Here is a 20,631-nt window from a genome sequence, read left to right as displayed (position 1 = left end):
GATCGCTTTTGTAGCTACTTCCGATGTTGAAGGGCCACATCTTTAGAAACCATATGCTCCTAAATGTATCTATCGTGAAGTACGGTGCTACTTATATATTTGCACAGTATATATGCTAAATATTTAAGTAATTAACAATGCGAATTAAATCATTATTATTGAATAAAAATGAAATAATTAATATTCAATATTGAATTAAAATATTATTTAAACTATATGAAAGTTATATTAATCAAATATTCAATCTCATTAGAAATTGACAATGTACTATTAACCTATTCATAGATTTCTTTGTGCTGAATGAGCTGAGAAGAGTAATGGAGGCTACGGTGAGTACAAGACATCAAAAATATTCCTTTATTTTATTTCATAGCTCCTTTTATTTAACTAGGGCTAGGAGTTAATATGTGCATCTCTATTTTAATAGATTGTATTAAAAAACTAATTAAACCGACACACACCACTATTAATTAAAAAAATCAATTTGACAATTTATCGATGCATTGTGATTTGAATCAAAATTTTCTGTCCAACCCGAGTTTTTTTTTACTAATCAAATTCATGCTAATTACTATTATGCAATCTACTAATCTAAGCAAATAATTACTATTGCACGACATCACGCTAATTACTATTATACAAATTCACGCTAATTACTATTATACAAATTCACGCTAATTACTATTACACTAACTAAGCAAATAATCAGATTCATATAATCAAACTAAACAAATAATTGGACAAAAGTAATTAAACAGATTAAATACTCTGATTACTAATTAAAAACATAATTTAAGTACTTATTGTATCTCGCGCTGTTACTCCTCCTCGTCTTGGGCTGATTATTCGTTTCTCACGCTGCTGCTACTTCTCACCTTGCGATGCTTCTCCTCTCCTCTCTACGTGCTGCACTGCTGCTTTTCCTCTCCTCTTCTTCTTTGCTCGCACTTCTGATCTCCTCTCACGCTGCGGCCCGTGCATGCGCTGATACTACTCCTCATGGATGTGCTCTCATTTATAGCGAAAAAGAGAGTGCAAGGATCACTAATTATCGGAGACAGCAGAGACATAAAGTGATGGTGACACGACGCAATGTGATCGCGCACCAAAAACAAAGATAAGAGGTGATGGGTGCACACGGCATAGGTCGTATTCGACACCTGAGACACCGAGTACGGCACTGTACACCGAGTGTCGAATACAGAAAATTTTCTACACCTAAGGTGTCGAATACGATATTGTTACCTATATTCATTACTTTAGATGCTGAATATAGTCCGAGCCCACCGTTCCATACTTTTACAGAATTTAAATACCGAATACGAGTACTAAATTTATAAATATATCAATATATTATCTATTTTAATAAATACGGTGACATATATCATCAATTTTTCTCATTTTTACCGACGACACAGCATACCCTTCATCCAATCATCCCCGCCTCGTGCTAGGACTCTGCTCCCATCGAAACCCTACCCCGCGAGGCGCGAGCGATCGATCGCGAATTCCCCAACCGGGAGCTCGGGGATCGGCCGATCGATCGGACGGAAGCCGCGATGCTGGACCCTCTGCGCCGCGGGCCGGCGTACAAGACGAAGCTGTGCGCGCTATGGCAGCGCGGCGGCTGCTCCCGCGACACCTGCAGCTTCGCGCACGGCCACGACGAGCTCCGCCGGTTCCCTGCCTCCCGCACCTCCTTCCCGCCCCGCGCCGGTATAGATAACATTTTTCCTTAAGCCCCCATTCTCTTCACGTACGGTTTTGCAGTTGCTTGTTCCTCTGAGATCCCCAGCGAGGTTTAGGGTTTGTGGTTAATGGGGGAAGGGTGTTATGTTGGTAGGTTTAGATGTATGGGTAGCTAGATGCATATGTCGTGCTGTTGATTGGATCATAATCTCGGAGTATAGCGTCTGTTGGAGACAAATAAGTGCTTAAATGAGTAGGTTTCACAAATTCTGGACCCTACCGGGAACAGTTGGTCATGAAAGCCAGGTGATATGTCTTACCGGATTCTGAGCAGTTGTTTCTGAAGAACATAACATGGTGGGTGGTATGAGAAGTTGGTGTGCCATGCTTAAAAAGAAAAAGTCATCAATGCTCCAAGTCGCTCTTATGTTATGGTTTCAAGAGGACATCTGTTATTTCAGAAGGGAGGAATTAGGAGAATGTGGCCATGATAGTGATTAACTAAAGAATGGATATATATGAACCAGATCATTTATGGATGGCCATCTTTGGAGTTTTTTCCATTTACTTCTGGACATTGTGGTTGCAAGGGAACTTTGTTCTTGCTTCATGTGGTAGCGTGTTCTCTATGTTCTGTATTGTCTCATTGTGCCTGTTTGATTTATTTTATTTTTATACTTCAACCTCAGTTGCTGCAGATATAAAATAATTCTAACAAGTGGAAGCTTGTTGCAGAATTAGGCGACATTCTTACTGGTTGTCTTTTGATTTAACTACCATTCAAATTAGCAGACTCATGAGCAGATTTATTAGACTCCACTGATGCCAGAGGATAAGACGGCCTTTTGATAGATTCTTCAGTTGGATTTCGACAATTTATTGTGACTATAATGCCTGTCCTATATCAAGAAGGTGGACTTATCAGTATCTTGGATGACAACTCCACTGAATGATGTCCATAATACGTTTGATGTGCTATGATCATGTGATTAGCAGCTTTTACAATTAATTGAGCCACACATCCTTGAATACTGTGCATCAGCTAGTTCTATTGAGAAGTGTTCTTGTCATTGGTAATTGCAAGTTATTATAATTCTTGCAAGTCGCCGCGGAAGATACCTGGACAAATGGTAATAGAATTATATGGTGATATTGGGATTATGGAAGACCTCACCTTTATCGTAATTGCTATATGAGGTTCTTTATGGTGCTCCCATCATTTTGATTTCTGACAATCAACATTATGATTTTGGTACTATCGTAACGGGTGTACCGGTGGTTCCTTATCATATTTTGGTATCTACTCATGCGTTAATTTTCGGCCCTACTTTCTTGTGGCTAATGGTATTATTCTGGAGCCCTTCTACTTACTGCTAATTGAATTATCTTGTAGCTCAAAGGTTGTGGTAAGCTTAACAGGCTTATGGGTGTCCTATGTCCATATTGATACATTTTCGTTTAGTGTCATATATGCTTCCTCATATGAAACTGTCTCTCTCCTAACTTATAGGGAGAAGAGATTATAGAGGTGGCGACTTCAGAGACAGGTTTGATAGAAGGCGTTCCCCTCGTAGGAGGCATTCCCCTGAGAGAGATTCCAGGGGTCATCGTTCCCTTCATGACCAAAAGCCAACTTCTCAAGAAAGGGGTAAACAAATTTTCTCCTCCTTGCTCCCGTCGATTCTTCCTTCTGGGTGTGTGGACAAATCCGCAGCTGCTCACTTACATTTTAATTGAACCAGCCCCGATTCCATTGTGTATAAAATCATAGAGCTTTGAAATTTTTACTTGCAGAATCTAGCTATTCACGGTCTCCCATCAGGAAGAGGTATGCAATACATTTCAATATATGATTAATTTATTTTAATTCTACAGACTTCGAATATGTCTGTGTATCTACTGCTGCTCATACTTTCAATTTTACATTTCTAACTGATTCTGTGTTATCTGCCTTGTTTCTGTGATGTAAGTTCTTCATTATTGTTAACCACCATTGATATGCTGGAGCTGATCTGTACAAGTTAAAACATCCTCCCTGGAATCGCATATTTTTTTGTGTTTCTTGCAGACTCACATTTATTGCCTATATTATATGTATTCATTTAATTGACATAAGCATGCAACAGGTTTCCCAAAGAACATGCAAGCACTTTTTATGCTTTATTTCATGTCCACAATTACTAAATCATCACAGTTGGGTTATCTGTTAGTGATTATCTAATGTGTCTAATGTTTAATGCACTTATTTTTTTTTTTGTAAAAATATCAAATCTGCTTGTTACGAATATAACCAACTCTTCTGATAAAATGCCCTGAATAGAATATGCTGCCTTCACTCTTATTTCATTAGATTTGTGAGTTTTCTCTGCCTGTATTAATTGTGTGAAGACTGAAGAGCCATGTTGATATTGTAATTTACCTTTTCTAACATTCTAGTCTCTCTCTCTCTCTCTCTTGGACACACACACACACACAGTGAAAGGAGGCATGAGAAGAAGCCTGATGATGGAGAAACCAACTCATCTAGGAGTTTGAGTGTCTCCAACAATAACGATGATCGAAAAAAGGACAAATTCTCAAGTGGTGATGATAAAGAGGATCACGGGAAACAGGTCTGATGCATAATCCAATTCATAGCTGACAGTCACCTTTGGCGCACCCTATCATTGTAAAATTAAGATTAAAATTATTCTGCAGCTGAAACAAATAAGACAGGATATGGAGCTTTTGCATGATGAGAAATCTCAGCTGGAGGTCAGTTTTTATGGTCCCTGCTTTTATTATAATATACTACATGCTAGTAAACCATGTCAGCTTTTGATTAATGTTTATAGGGTTAAATTGAAAAATTGTGATGACTGGATTTCATGCATTGGATGTACAAAGTGTGATTTTGCCCTATCAGCTGTAGGAAGGAAGCACACTTCAAAGTAGGAAGAAAGTAGAGCCTATACTACTCTATGGATAAGTCTCAAATTGATAGAGAAAGCACCGTAAAGATCAATTAGTGAGCTATTGGGTCGATACAACTAATAAAAGCTGCTTAATTATACCATGACATGGGGGCAAATTAGGAATCTGCTTATGTAATAGAGCAGATCCACTAAGGGATTAACAGCTGTGTAATATCAGATCCCAAAGATAGTAAGTCCCTTTTTCTTTCTTCTGTTATGTAGGTCGATATGTTCTTTCACCATACACTTACTGTTTCAAATGTTTTTCAATTTATGTTTGTGCTATTTTTTTCAACAATTTTGGAAGTTTGTGATGTTTAGTTGCTTTTCATGATCGGTGAATATCTATCGCTACCATAAATAATGTGCACCTACCTTTTTTTTTCATATAAGAATGTGCACCTACCTATTCTTTGATTTTGCGGAATTATACATAACATGCTACTTAGCTGAAATATCATTTTGGTAAACCAGCCAGTTCTTATAAATGCAGCAGCAATAAATATGCACTGATCTACAATGGTTTATATGATTTTGCATGATTCCAACTTTCGAAGTTCCGAACCAAGTTTTACAATTGAAAGAACCATTTAGCCATATTATGCACTATGTCGAAATATGGAATGTTTTTTATGATGACATGTATCCTAAAGTGGGAGGGTTCCCCCAGACTGGTTTCTGGAAATTTCTAGTTGCCTTTTATTTGCCTATTTGGTTATGAAGGCTAACTGGTATATATATAATTAGGGCTGAATTTTTTATGCTGCTTATTTGGTATTATGGTCCTTGTGCCTGCTAAACTTATTGAAAAGTATTCTTTGTCCATGATATTTTAAACATTTTGTTGTAGTATTACTTTGTTAGTAGTTGTGATGTGTATTAATCACAACCGTACTTCACAATAGCCCATTGCCTGCTACCGGGTTCTAGCATCTGTGGAAATATATATTCTTAGTGTTTTTACCTGCTGTAGGTGGATAATATTTCTTCTAGTACCTTCATCTGTGGTCTATTGTAGAAGTTATCATCAGCCATGTCTTTATTTTAACACCAACAATCTGCACGATTCAATTCTTATCCTTTAAAATAGCTCGATCGTGTGTAAATCCAAACTTAACCTTCTATTAACTATTCAGATTATTTTGGATGAGAAGAATACTGAAGTGCGCAAGATTTCTAGCAGAGTAAATTATCTTGATCTGCAACTGAGGAGGGAGAAAGAGGGATGCCACAGGTATTTATAAATTTTGGCGCATGACAATGGCATGCCCCTTTTGTTTATACCAATAGTTTGACACTTCGATGGTGTTAGCAAGTATTTTATTGTCACATTATTTTGTTTCCAACGCAGGATGACCTCAAAAATGAAAAAGTTCATTAAAGCTCATGGTCGCTTTTTGAAAGCACAGGAAGAATTGAAAAGGTATGTTGTGCTGTCATAACTTTTGAACTAATAATAGGAAAACATTTTTGCCTTGACTTGCCACACCAAATCTCTTCAATGTTTACATGATTATGGATTTATGATTATTGACTAATTGGAGTTGTGCAGGTCACAAGCTCGTTTTGAGAGACTAGGTGATTTGCTTGCTTCAGATATTCTGAAGCGTGGAGCTAATGAAGAAGGCTCCAGTATCAATGTTGATGAAGACCCAAATGGTCCTTATGAAAGGAGCCCAAATGCTGCTGCTGCTAAGAAGAGATCAATCCCGTACTCAACAAGTGAAGAAGCAAAAGCCGGTGGGTAGCTTTGTTCCTTTGAGACTATTCACTATATATGCCTCTAAAGAGTGTATGATGATGACTATGTTTTCTTAAGGTCACTATTAGTACGATGTGTATCTTGTTAAGTAGCATCCGTTTCTCCTTCCATCGGCGTCAGACTTTTCTTTTACAGAATTGGCAGGAGCGCTGCCCTTCATTAAGTTTACAGTACATTAAAACCTGGTACCTGAGCTGCCGGGTAGATTAACAACTGCTACGATAATATTTAAAAGTAAAAAGCAACACAAAGAGAAACAAGGAGCAACAGCATCATCTAAACGCTTATTGGTCGTGGTGCACCACCTGACCCTATCTATCTTCTTGAAACGCCCTTGACCACATGTCTATTTCCTCTTTTGCACGCCATGCAACTAGTAGCTGATGTAGGCTCTCTCCCTGAGAAATCCTCTGATTTCTTTCTCTGTCGAAGTATTTACTTCTTGGAGTCTAAGCAGGCTCTCCCCTAACAAATAAAACTTCCTGTGTCAAACTTCAAGCATTGGAATTGATGTGATTAGTTGCCTTCCCTTTATAGAAATACTGGATGAAGTAAATATATGACATTTGAGAATTTGAGTAGTCAAGAACATCCTTAAATTTGACCACTGATATGTACAAACTATTTAGATTGGTCATATGAAAAATTAAAAATAGTACCATTGGATTTATTGTGTGAGGTACTTTCAAACTATGATATCTTTATTTATTTTCTATCATATTACCATTGAATTTAATGGTCAAAGTTGCTTATTGGAGATTGTCTTGTCCAAAAGGTCATATATTCTTGAGTAGAGGGAGTACTTTTTTCATTTACTACTCAACAATATTTCTTGCTCTGTGTTTGAAGGTGTCTTTGTGTCAGATATGTACTTGTCTTATATTGTGTCTTTTTTCAGTGAAGAAAAGAAGAGAGCGAGACTATGACACGATAACTAGGCCAGATAAATATAGGTCAGAAGATACTGTTGCAGAATTTGATAAACCAAGCAAGGGAACCGAGCCAACAAAATCTTTCTATTTGAAGAAGAAATTGTGGGAAGATGAAAAGGATAAGCTAGGAAATGTTTTTTCCTCAGCCAACACAGACAAGGTGCGATATTTCTCATGTATTAACTCTATTTTTAAATAAATTACGTATCATATTCTCATAGCTGGTATAACAAGTCCAATGTCTATTTGGACATCATCATATTAGCACACGCTCTTGATTCCATTCTAAGCCTAAGGCTGACGCCTCATTGCCTTGTTGTTTACTGTTGCTTACCCACCCAAACAAAAAACTCCTTAAAAAGTGAGTGATACACAGTGGTATAGGCTTCCTTTATCATTGGGCCTGTTAGCTCATTTTGGCCCTCTTGTTCACGCTTTTATTGAGTAGATATTTTTATACTTTCAGGTCAAAGATTCTCCAGTCAAACATGTTTTGCCCTCCACTGGTATGGCTGCTCATGCTGCGGATGATCCAATTGAAGCTGTTGAACTGGAGGATAGACATGATCCAATAAACGCATCACTAGAAAATGATGCTGATGATGAAACTAGGTTGCCAGTTATGCCCCCGCAGCCACCACCAGTGGTTAATGCTTACGAGCAGGTGACTAAATTTGCATCCTCCATCCTTCGGAGAAAAAATTAAAATAAATTTGCATCCTCCAGGAAATAGCAAACCTGTTTATATGCACATATGGCAGCACGGAATTACACTTCAAACCAGCTCCTCATTTCTTTCTGTAGATCTGCTAAGCAATACACTCACAGTTTGTTTTGTTTCTTGCCCAGTATGAGGGGGATGATGAGGAAGTGGACGTGGAATAAGTGGAATGCCGAGATGGTAGATAGACGCCTCCGGTGATAAATTGAGCTATCAGCTCTCTCCCATGTACAAAATTCTATCTATTTGATACTGGGAATTTACCTTATATGAAGAAACCTTCTTTGTTGTGACATCCTTGGTGACAAGCTCAAACTTGGATACTGTATAAGTAGTCAGCTTTGTGGAGCTAACTTATTTCTTGAATGTGACAAGCACAAACTTGAATGTGTCACCTGCGACGCCGCCGGGTATGTCACTGAGCTCCGCGCGACTCACCATCGCCGGTCTCTACTCCCCACGTTCCTTAACCTCGGCAAGCTCAACCTCCGCAACAACAATCTCAGCGGCACCATCTCGGTAAACATATCGCAGCAACTAATTTTACGGTGACATACCGTCTCGACTCAGCAAGCTTCCTGTGATTGTCATGCTTAATTTAGAGAACTACTTGAGCATCCCAGAATATTCTATGTTCTCACCTATGTCCTATTTGAAGTTTTTATCTCTAGCAAACAATGATCTCAATGGGACCTTCCCGGTGTTCGTCATCAACTGCACCAATGTGAGGATGAGATCCCTCGATCTATCGGGCCCCTGAACAACAGCTTTTGTTCTATTTGCTTTGGTCTAAGGCTATTGTTTAGAGCATTATTTCCCTTTAAGCCTTACAATCTATGTGTTTCATGCAACCCTTGGGTACTTGTGGTTTGTTGTCCATGCTGGGAGTTGAACTACAGCGTCAACTTATTTGTCCTTTGGTCTAAAAAAAATTGTCCTTTCGTGTATAAAATCCTTGTTTGTCCATTCTGCATCTCCTGTGGGCTCTTTGATGATTCTGCATCTCCTGTGGGTTGGAGGCCTTGTTTCTCATCATGTAAATTGTGTCAGCGTGCCAATTGAGCTACCGCTCCTGTCATGCCCTTACGAGTGTTTGGTTTATCACTGAGCATCAAAAGCAAAGCTGGGTAAAAGGCACGGCTTGGTGTCCTGCGTGACTGAAGTAAATCACCAGCATTTTTTTTTATCAACATAAGTTTTTGAGTGAATTGGTTGCTGCTGGCAGCTTTGATGTAATCTATTATATTAGTAATTAGCTAACAAAAGAAGCATTCTTCTTCGTTCTCAAGGTCTAAAAATTACCACGATAACCAAAGAAAAAATAAAGCAAAGTATCCCTATACCTATTGTTTATTAATTACCAACTACAACCATTAAAAACAATAACTAAAAATACACATGTCTCTGCTTCTCTATTACCCACCTCTACCATTATTAGAAAAATAAAGCCAAGTATCGGGACAAAAAAACAACATAATTTCATTAATGTATAAGTTCGTTGCACTTTGCATATATTTAGGAGATCAAAGTTGCAATACAAATGATCTTGTGATGTAAAATGTAATAGGAAAGAAAGAGAAAAAAATAAACATAGCTCAATATGAGAGGTAGAAAACAAAAAAAAAGAGGTAAGACCAAATACAAGATGATGTCCAATCTATTCAGCCTGATACAAGATAATGACCGATCTATTCAGCCTAATATAAGATGACCGATCTATTTAGATCGTGAAAAAAATAAACATTCACTCACGTAAAAAAATATAACATATTTTCTCTCCCTCACGAACGACGTAGACATACTGGTTTGATTGGCCAACGACGTTGTCCACTTGTCCACTCACATAGAAAATATAACATATTCTCTCTCCCTCACAAACCATGTAGACACACTAACGGTTCGATTGGCCAACGTCGTTGTCCGCTCTACAGCAGTGAAAGGGGATAGGTGCGGTGTCAGGTGGGAAGATGTTGATACTAAGGATGTCATAAAGTGTAGTAGTGTTGAACAGGAGATGAGCTCGGACCACATATCCAATAGCGAATGACCGAGGCGGATGCAACGTAAAATAGAAGCTCATCGATCCATACGACTGTCGACATCATCGGTAGGGGAGGGTACAGGCGCAGTTGCACCGGGCTTGGACCTCGTAGCTGTCAGCCAGGCGGCAGAGCAAGACATAGCCTACAAATCGCTGATGGTGGAATCACAACCTCTAGCAGTGACAAGAAATGCCGACGAAGCCAATGATGTGTATATCACGTCATTAGAGTGAAACAGAACATGAGGGTACGAGCTACGCTGCACTGGGTTTGAACTGTGTAGCTCAAGATCGTGGAGTTAGAAAGACAACATGGAAAGCTGCAGTCTGCAGACTAAGTAGATGATGGAGCATGGCAACCTAACCAATGCAAAAGCTATTAGATTGTAATAGGAAAGAAAAATGAGAATAAGTGCTTGCAAAACGAAATCTGTATGAAATAGGGCAAAGACATGACGACAGTGCCCGAACATATGGAAACTTCGAAAGATATGTGAGGTCTAAACACAATAAGAGCAAGCATAACAAAAATTTGATTGAAATTTTGCCAAATACAAATCACTAAGATGCAAGAGCAAAATCACATCACCCACTGGCAATCACCAGAAGGATGCCAAAAGAAGAATCACTTGTAGCCGCCGTTCACGACGGCGCAGTTCCTCCTGACCTCGCCCTCGGCGCCGGTCTTGACCTGCACCGCCCCAAGCCTCGCCATGGACCGCGCGAACACCTGGAAGAACACCTCCTCCGGGCCAGCCGCGACGCCGGCGACGTCGGCCCGCGCCGCCGCGTCGGTGAGCAGCGAGGCGTCGGAGCCGAACAGGCCCTGGTGCTTCAGCACCGCGCGGTAGTAGCCCAGGTCGAACGTCAGGAAGCTCCCCGGGTCCATCTCCACGACGCCATCGTCGGCGTACTCGCCGCTGCCGCTGCCGCCGCCGTGTGCCCGGCACTTGCGCTCGCGCAGGTTGGCGGCGTAGGCGGCGTCGAGGGACGGGTCGGTGGCGTTGTCAGCGCCAGCGTAGCCGTACAGGCGGTCGGCGAAGGACGAGCAGTGGGCGATGCCGATCGTGTGCGCACCTGATTATAGGATTAAACGCGTTTGACATGTCACAATAAATTGATGGTTTGCTATTTAAAAGATTGAATCTTTAATTATGATACTACTTATATCAATAAAATATGAGATCATTTAAGTCAATAACTATAAGTCAGAGTGATAAATGTACGAAGTTGTTTCTTGACGGTGGGAAAAAAATCAGTGTTGACTCGACAACAGAGTGACCGTACAAGACTACAACTCAGGATTCACAAGTCACAACCCCTGAAATGCATGAAAGATCACAGCACCTGTCCGGCTGTCTCTAAGGATTTTCATAGCTGATTGCTAAGTTGCAGATGAACAGTTAAGGAAAAGAATGCACTTAAGTGGCCGAGTTAAAATGCAGTAACCAGAACAGAGCGCACACAATTCAGGTGCTGTTTGGAACATGCAGAATCCTACTAAAATCGAACTGGTTGGTGTGAAATCCATGTAAAATCGAACTGAATTACGAATGCGAATTCAGATGTGGCACTGAATGCTAAAATCTCAAGCAAGAAATGCATAGTGAGAGCAAATCTTTTGCCAGCCTACTTCAGAAGTTGCACTGAATGTAATCACATGGAGAGGACAGGAAGCTGGCACGCATATGTGACTCGGAGCTGAAAGTAAATTTGGATTATTTCGCTCGAGGAATCCGGCGATCGGTTTAAGACGGGCGGCGAAAGCAACAATTATTCGTGCTCCTTTTGCATGTACTGCTGCCGACTCGACACACAAGGAATGGGCGATCAGGACCAGGCTTTCTCCTCTCTGCTTCTTATGCCTCGCTGAAATCAAACTGGTTTTCCTCTCTGCTTCTTATGCCTCGTTGAAATCAAACCGGTTTTTCCTCCTTTTTTTCAAAAAAAAAAATATTGCAGAACTTTGTGAATTAATTAGCATGAACTACATGTAAATTACGCACGGTTACGTGTCACGAACATGCGTGCATCACTGTCGTATGAAGATTTGTCACGTAGGTACCTAACAGCCAGACGAGATCACGCACGCCGAGGCCTTTGCTGGCGAACGAGTCGGCGATTTCCGGGAAGCTCATCGTCGGCTTGGGGATCTCGTCGAGCGCCTCCTCCATGCTCGACACTGTGCCGTCCCTCCTCCCCGTCGGCACGCGCCACGACGGCCCGCCCTGCATGTCCGAGCACCATGTGCAGAGGCCACGCTCAATTGTCAGCTCAAGCTTCAGCGAGCAAAAACGAGCACAGTGAGATTGCGTACAATGGCGGCGACCGCGTCGCGGGCGGCCAGCGCGAGGACGTCGGCGCAGGAGACGACGCCGGGGCACGCATCCTCTACGAGGTTCTTGACGCGGTCGATGAAGCCGAAGCCGCGCAGCGTCAGGTTCGGCGGCGCGTCCTTCTCGGCCACGCTGCCGCCGGTGGAGTTGAGCAGGACGGACGCGTCGCAACCCTGAGACGCACGCACGGTCACAGCACTGACACAGTGCATGCAATGCATACGCGCGCGTGTATGCTGATGAGCGGTGGATGCACGTGAACGTACGTACCCTGACGAAGCAGTCGTGGAAGTGCAGCCTGAGCAGCGCGGCGGCGACGGTGGGCACGCGGCGGACGTGCTGCCGGACGTAGTCGCCGACGATCCGCTCCGCCGCGGGGCAGCTCTCGGCGTAGAATCCCATCCTGAGCTGCCCGCGCGCGCCGGTCACGCTGCTGGCGAGGACAACCATTGCCACTCCAAGAACTACCGGCGTCGGCACGGCCATGACGCTCCTGCTACTTTGCCGCCTCCTGCTCGCCATTGCCGCCTAGCTAGCACAAGTTCAGTCACTCGGCTTACTGATCTCTGTTGATATGCTGGTGTAGCTCACTAAATGTGTGTGACCCAACCCAAGGGTATAAGTCTACAACACAGGTTGTGAACTGAGCTGGTATATGTACACGGAAAATTTTATTTGTTTCGTGTAGGTCCAGATCTTACTTAGCACTGACATAAGCAGAGCGCTCAACCGGCCTAGTGTAGTGTACACTGACGTATCAGGAGCAGAGCCAATTCTGAATTTTTCTGACAAGAAAAAACACTTGTGATAGTACTACTAGTTTTTTTTTAAAATAAAGTTTTATTAACTCTCATTATTACATTAAGCTGATACAATAGCATAAAAATTTACTTCTAATCTCTACATATAACAAAGATTAGATGTACACGGTAATAATATATGATAGGATTTCCAGCAGCAGCAGCAGAGGCCGGTCCAAGCGAATCATGCTACGGTAAACCTCGCAAGCTGCATCCTCGTTAAGTTTCGTAACACTTTCCGGTCCACTCGCAGCATGCGTGTGTCCGTCAGGATGTGATTCGGAAAGAGGAAGGCGAGATGTGGCTTAACATGGAGCCACACGACCGACCTGCAAGAGGCGTGTGTGTGATTTCTTCACCTTTTCTGCTTTCTGATGATTGAGGCATCATGCAGGTGTATCTTTTCTTTTTTGGCTGACGCAAGTGTTGATGAACAGTTGCGAGGATGGAATGGATCGTGGATGGATGGAAGAAAGAGCAAGAAAAGAACAGATCCTTTCCTGCCATTGCCTCAAAGCTCAACCTCTCTTTTTTGCCAACTTTCAGTGGCTCAATTAGACTATCTTATTGCTTGCTAAATTGTTATTTACGATTTTGACATACTACTGAAACCGTCAGGTTAATATCAGGTAGTATTAGCTTGGCAAGTTATTTTCTTTTTTTTTTCCCGTTGGCTTTGTCATCAAGTGAATCGTGAGAACAGAGACCAACATCCCCACGATAGTTCATATGTTCTTCCGCAATAAGCATCGCAGTTTGCTACAAAATATCCTCATTCATGTGGTGCGAGATTATTAGCAGCTTTGCAGACGAAAAGAAGAAGAGTGAGCCGATCAAAAGCAAGAAAGATTTCCTTCGAGCATCAGCCACTTAAAGAGAACACTAAAAAAAGAGATCGAGAAGGACAATATGACACAAAGCCTTGGGCGAATTGATTGTATGCCATCAAAAATGTCTAGTTTCATTATTTGTCATCGGGAAAGTTCGGTTTTACTTCATACCATCGTTGTTACTTATGTCCGTTTAGGCTCCATTTGACCATACAAAAAGTTCACTATACTCCTATTTTATAAGCTATGAAGCATGTTGAAACTTTCGCTCTATACCACTGCACCAAATGGATCCTATATTGCTCGCTCCCACACACCTAGTAGTGATTTTTAGGTCAGTTTGAGTTACACACTAAGCTGTTTATTACAAAATGGTAACTCGCTTACGATCCAACATACCAAGCCTGGTAACAGAAAAGGTACGCAACAAATACCTAGCTCTAAAAATAGGAGCAGCCTAAACCGTGAAAACGGGGTTGTAGGAGAGCAATACAAGTGTTATGCTACTAGACGAAGCACAACCGAGAAAAGAAAGCATGTTCGGCATCGAGTCCTAGTCCACCAAGACTTGTTCTTCCGCTTCATTCAAGTGATTCAATAAATAAAAAAATGCTCTTCTTTTAAATGAGTCAGGGGTCTCGTTTACCACTATATACCACTGCAACTTACACAATATGCATAGTAGCCAAATGATCAAAGGAGTATAAATTACCTCAAATAAATGATGATAATTCATTGTAATACCATGACAACACACAATACGGATGCACTGTCACAGAAAAAGACATTCAACAAGGGAACTGTTCAACAAGTCTAGATTATGTAATATTGCAATACCAGGTCGCCGTGGACCATCTCTTCCCTCGACGTGGATTTAGGGTTTGAGCTTGGGGGCTAGACCTTGGGGCAATGGACTTACGGTTTGGGAGCCATGGGCGAGAGGAGCACGGGTTGGGACTTCAGAGAGAGTGTACAGAGAGGTCTCGGGTGGGAAACGACGGGAATGGGTTAGGGAGTAGTGTTTTGGACCGAGGGCAATACCATCATGTTTAGAATGTCTGACATGCTAAATGGTGGGTTGTGAATGACAAATTCTCGACAATGTTATGTAGTAAACAAGTTTTGGATTGCCAATGGCATGTAGTGAAAACTGACTTTGTTGATGGTAAATCGTGAATTGGGGTGTTTGTCGATGATGCCATCAATTTGCTCATTTTTCTTTGACCAACACATGAGGGAGGGTTCGTCTTGGTCTTTGCGGCTCGCCGGCTTGGCATCGCAACCGTGTCATTAGTTTTCATTAAAAAAAAATTGCTTACATTGGCATCTCAAATATGTTACTCCTTCCAGACACAAGCACCTACCATTTTAGACAAGGTCCGTCAAACTTTTGAAACATTGACTATCAGTAATTTCTATGTACTTAGTTTGAAGACATAAAAATCATGTGTGTAGATTTGTTTTTGAAAAACGCTTTCATAATCTTATAAATTTGTTGAGTTTTAAAATATATTATAGTAAAAGATAGTAGTTAAATGTACATATTGGAGACCATGTTATATCCAAAACGGTAAGTATTTTTACCAGAGGGGGTAATAGATAGTCATGTCATTGCAACCTAGACATAGGAAGAGACCCTCCAGCTTAAAATACCTTCAATATATCTGCTCGCTAGACATTTAATTTGTGTTTCTGAGATCGAAAATTGATACTTGGCAGCGGTGATGGAAACATAGCTATGAAATCAATATGAGCACAAAGTAAGTTTACCTTGTGCATGCACTAAAATATATACTCTGTAATGAGTAAGTTGACTACTAGGGTGACTTCGAAATAGACCTAAAACCCTATTTGCCGCTCGAGCCTCAAAACGAAGTAAGGACAAAGTAACCAATCCGTTAACTAAAGCTGTAGAGATCAAATTAAACATAAAAAAAATATAAGAAGGCAATCTGCAACTCATCTTTAAAGTTGGCAACTCTTTTCTAAATAAATTACAATTTGCAATATGAAATGAACCACAGAGTTTATATCTGCAATGAAGAAATTGGATGATCAAATAGACATGAAGGTAAGCAGCTACCTGTAATTAGAAACGAATAATTACTCTTAATTCAAACTGCAGCTGATACTCATGCCATGCACAGCTGCACCTCTGCATTCAGAGTTCCTGCTTCCAAGTTAAATCCAAATGGCGACTCATCTAAACGGGCTGCAAATTCTTAAAGTGCTGCTCTGTTGTCATGCAAATATCTCAGTGCCGGTTGCCTCCCTGCGGCAAACTGACTAATCTAAAGTACGTTCCAGACGGACCCTTGGCCACAACAACTCTCTCTCGAGCAGAATAGGCGATCATGTCACAGTTCTGGATAGTGCTGAGCCTGTGTGCCACCACTGCACTTATCCTTCCAACCATCACCCGGTCCAGCGCCTCCTTCTTGGACGCGCTGTCTAGCACGCTCATGCCCTCATCTACCAAAAAGAGGGCCGGGCTTTTCAGGATGACGCCGGCTGTACATCTCTTCCCTCGACACGGATTTAGGGTTTGAGCTTGGAAAGCAAATTCTATAGGACTCTGTCCTATGAAAGATCTTCTCTACTGTGATGACACATGTCCACTCTCTCTCCTCTTCAGCTCAGTCATTAGATCACGAGATGAATAATATGGATAGTATCTCAAGAGAATCTTTCTGAACAGCGTCCTATATAATTTACTTTTTGGAGCTTAGGGGGTGTAGGGTTTTGGAGTTATGGGTGAGAGGAGCACGGGTTGGGACTTTGGAGAGACGGAGTGCACGGAGAGGTCTCAGGTGGGATTAGGGAGTAGTGTTTTGGACCGAGGGCAATATGGTTATTTTTAGAATGTCTAACATGTTAAACTGTGTGTTGCAAATGACGACTTCACGGCAATGTCATGGAGTAAACAAGTTTTGGATTGCTAATGGTGTGTAGAGAAAATGGACTTTGTGATGACAAATCTGAATTGACATGTTTATCAATATGGTCAAGTTGTTGTTTTAGAACTGTCAAGCACAACATTTGGTACAATACAGAGAAAATTATACCAGAAACTCGAATTTACTTGTTTTTCCCAATTTTTTTCTCCAACATAGCACCCTAAACAAAACCAAAAATATTAGACAATCCATATGATTATGAGCGACAACGTATCATTCACGTTCCTGGAAATTCTATCAATATTCCTGTACAGTTCTACTTGTGTATATTTCTAAAAAACAAATAGACAAGTTCTACAGTATGCGCCATCAGATATCAGAACGTAGCATTTCAATGAAGCGCACCAGCTACCTCGACAATCTACTTATTTGTTGATCTTTTGAAGTAACCAAGAGAAAAACCAGCAAGTTGGCCCCAAACACCCAGTTTACAAGGAGTACTTCACAAAGTAATCAACAGCTCACTCACCACAAGGAACTAGAAGCAACAGTTGTATCAGAATTCAGAAGTTGGGGCTAGCCACAACCTGGAGACATAAAACCACACCTCACAGGCCACAGAAAACTCGAAAGCAAGCAAATTAATCTCAGGCAATATAATAGTGTCGAACGACTTAATCAAAAACGAGAAATAATGCAAACAGAGCAGAGATTAAGTTCAAAGCTCACTTATTCATACTTATTGCTGTACCACAGCAACTGTTTTGGGACAAACACCACAAGCATGGGACTCATCAAACCGAACACAACTAGACACGAACAACGCAGATACTTCATGGAGGACACCAGAGGCACCGGACGACCCAGATACAGCAGCAGGTTGGACAACTGACAATTTACTGACCACCGCGGAGGCGGAGCACCAGGTGGAGGGTGGACTCCTTCTGGATGTTGTAGTTGGCGAGGGTGCGGCCATCCTCTAGCTGTTTGCCGGTGAAGATCAGACGCTGCTGGTCAGGGGGATACTCTCCTTGTCCTGGAATCTTGACCTTCACATTGTCAATGGTGTCGGAGATCTCAACCTCGAAGGTGATGGTCTTGCCAGTGAGGGTCTTCACAAAGATCTACATCCCACCCCTTAGACGGAGCACCAGGTGGAGGGTGGACTCCTTCTAGATGTTGTAGTCCGCAAGAGTGCGGCCATCCTCCAGCTGCTTGCTAGCAAAAATCAAGCGCTGCTGGTCTGGAGGGATGCCCCCCTTGTCCTGGATCTTGGCCTTCACGTTGTCAATGGTGTCGGAGCTCTCAACCTCCAGGGTGATGGTCTTGCCAGTGAGGGTCTTGACGAAGATCTTCATCCCATCCTCAAGCTGCTTGCCAGCGAAGATGAGACGCTGCTGGTCAGGGGGATGCCCTCCTTGTCCTGGATCTTGGCCTTCACGTTGTCAAAGGTGTCAGAAGACTCCACCTCAATGCTAGTCAAGGTCTTGACGAAGATCTGCATGCCTCCCCTGAGACGGAGGACAAGGTGGAGGGTGGACTCATTCTGAATGTTATAGTCAGCAAGCGTGCGTCCATCCTCGAGCTGCTTGCAAACGAAGATGAGACGCTGCTGGTCCGGGGGGATGCCCTCCTTGTCCTGGATCTTGGCCTTACGCTGTCGATGGTGTCCGAGGACTCGACCTCGAGGGTGATGGTCTTGCCGGTGAGGGTCTTCACAAAGATCTGCATATGCAAGAAAGAATCACCAAACAACATGATTAAGCCTCTAACACTAGGCCAACGATAGTACAGGCTCAAACGAACAGCAGTAGCATATACCAACATCATGTAAATACTAACAAGAGTGCACATGTAACCAAAAAATAGAACATCACATAACAGCAGCATACATCGTTTTCAGATGGGTAATAACAAAAACCACATACAGGTAATAAGCGTGCAGATCTTAATTCATTAACCTAATCACTAGTATTAAGAAAACATGTTGCAATACTTATAATAGACCCTAATCTAAAAAAGGCAAGTCAATCAGATGATGACCAAACAAGACGCGGGTGCCAACAATTTCAATCATGCTTAATCAGACAAACCTATCTAATGAGACCCAACCAGATTGCATGAAGGAATTGCATTAAAAAAGATTACACGCAGGTATAGATACAGAATAAACAGTTAAAGAAGAATAAGGTTACCTAGATCATAGATACATCAGGAACCAAGAATATAAAAGCAGATCTAAACCTAACAACAAGCAACACAAATCGTGCCAACGATCCATAAAGAGAGAGCACTAAACCACTCATCTCTATCAGATTAATAAGCTACAAACCCCACAAATTACGGGATCATCACTAGTTCAATAACGGAACCAATCATATCTACACCAAAGCTCCATCTCCCAACCATCTACGAACAGAACCACACGGATTCAATCAGCCAACTCCACCTTATCCGCCCTAACCATCTAACCACCCGAACGAGAACCTACAAAACTGAGCTACACGGATCTAAAGGAGACGGGGGAAGGAGAATCAGCATCGTACCTTGACGCGGAGGAGTCAACGAGGCTCGCGAGAAGAACGATTTGGGATCGGGTTGTGTGCTTTGTACAACACAAGACGGGATGGGGGGAATAGAGGCGAGGCGAGGGTGACTATTTATGGCTAGCGGTGGAGGGGGCAAACGGGTGGACACGATTCGTATGACGTGATGTCACCTATGACACGTGGGGCCACCTAAGTGGGGAAGTAATCAGGAGCGGATACACCTATGTCTACCGGGTGCATAAAACATCAATTAATTTTTCGTTTTCTAGTAATCTATTATATATATGAGTCTATATAACATATTCTAATTCAACAAACGAGACATCCGGATCCCGAAACACCAATTATTTTTTGTTCCGAATCCACCACCGGTTGCAATTTGACATTCAAAATAAGATTTGTGATTATAACATAGTATTCCGCTTCATCGAGGCAAGTACGGAGCGCGTTCGGTTGGTTTGCTCGCGAGGCACATTCTGGAAGACTAGTTGAACAAAGCCAAGCTTTTGCAGATCACAAGAAGCCATGTGAAAAATCATACCATACAGCAAACTTATTCTACAGATATCAGCGTCAGAAGTGAGCAATGGGCTTCAGTTTCTGACGTTTTGTACCAAGTCTGAACACCAAGGCAAAGAAGGCCTAACAGGATTAAGATCCGTCAAAGGCACACGCCTCATATCAAATCAAAACAACGCTGCGAGTTCCATCAAAGGTTAAATCAAAGCGAAGCACATGCCTCAGATCATATATGTTTACAAGTGCCACAGATAACCAGAACAAATTGCGAATGACATATTAACAAGCATGAAGCACCACTATTGCTATCTGTGTATTATCTATCATCTGAACTTGCATTACTTAATCCTTTCAACACAGGAGCGTATCAAGATTCAAGATCCCAAGCAAAAATTCGAGAGAAAATAACACATCCTATATGAGCAATCCCAAGTCTCAACTTCCAACCAGATGATGCAATGAAAAATCTCACTTTTTAATTATCGTAGATGCATACCCTACACAGATGGGAAGCTGCCATCAATCCGCTTCGGCTTGTCATTCCATATTGGTACTCAGAGAGTCAAGATACGATTACGTAACAGCTGCAGCAAGCATAACA

The 20,631-nt window shown here is 41.9% G+C and overlaps 2 protein-coding genes and 1 pseudogene across 2 annotated transcripts; 1 reads left to right on the top strand and 2 right to left on the bottom strand.

Annotated features, from left to right (window-relative positions):
* The first annotated feature begins 1,412 nt into the window (after positions 1–1,412).
* Positions 1,413–8,452, top strand: LOC133922632 (zinc finger CCCH domain-containing protein 13-like). The gene is made up of 11 exons (XM_062368041.1): positions 1,413–1,716; positions 3,200–3,337; positions 3,484–3,517; positions 4,166–4,301; positions 4,387–4,443; positions 5,780–5,877; positions 5,995–6,066; positions 6,196–6,383; positions 7,304–7,497; positions 7,804–8,001; positions 8,187–8,452. The coding sequence occupies exons 1-11, from the start codon at positions 1,560–1,562 to the stop codon at positions 8,220–8,222; spliced, it is 1,308 nt and encodes a 435-aa protein (XP_062224025.1). The 5' UTR covers positions 1,413–1,559; the 3' UTR covers positions 8,223–8,452.
* A 2,269-nt stretch (positions 8,453–10,721) lies between these two features.
* Positions 10,722–13,200, bottom strand: LOC133920706 (peroxidase 3-like). Its single transcript, XM_062365304.1, has 4 exons — positions 12,706–13,200; positions 12,417–12,608; positions 12,165–12,327; positions 10,722–11,176 (listed from the first exon to the last, which is right to left on the bottom strand). The coding sequence occupies exons 1-4, from the start codon at positions 12,955–12,957 to the stop codon at positions 10,725–10,727; spliced, it is 1,059 nt and encodes a 352-aa protein (XP_062221288.1). The 5' UTR covers positions 12,958–13,200; the 3' UTR covers positions 10,722–10,724.
* Positions 13,201–17,674: 4,474 nt separating this feature from the next.
* Positions 17,675–18,733, bottom strand: LOC133922631 (polyubiquitin-like; annotated as a pseudogene).
* Positions 18,734–20,631: the final 1,898 nt, after the last annotated feature.

This window comes from Phragmites australis, chromosome 6 (assembly GCF_958298935.1).
Source record: "Phragmites australis chromosome 6, lpPhrAust1.1, whole genome shotgun sequence".
In the NCBI taxonomy this organism is placed as follows: Eukaryota; Viridiplantae; Streptophyta; class Magnoliopsida; order Poales; family Poaceae; genus Phragmites; species Phragmites australis.
This window is presented reverse-complemented; position numbering and strand designations above follow the sequence as displayed.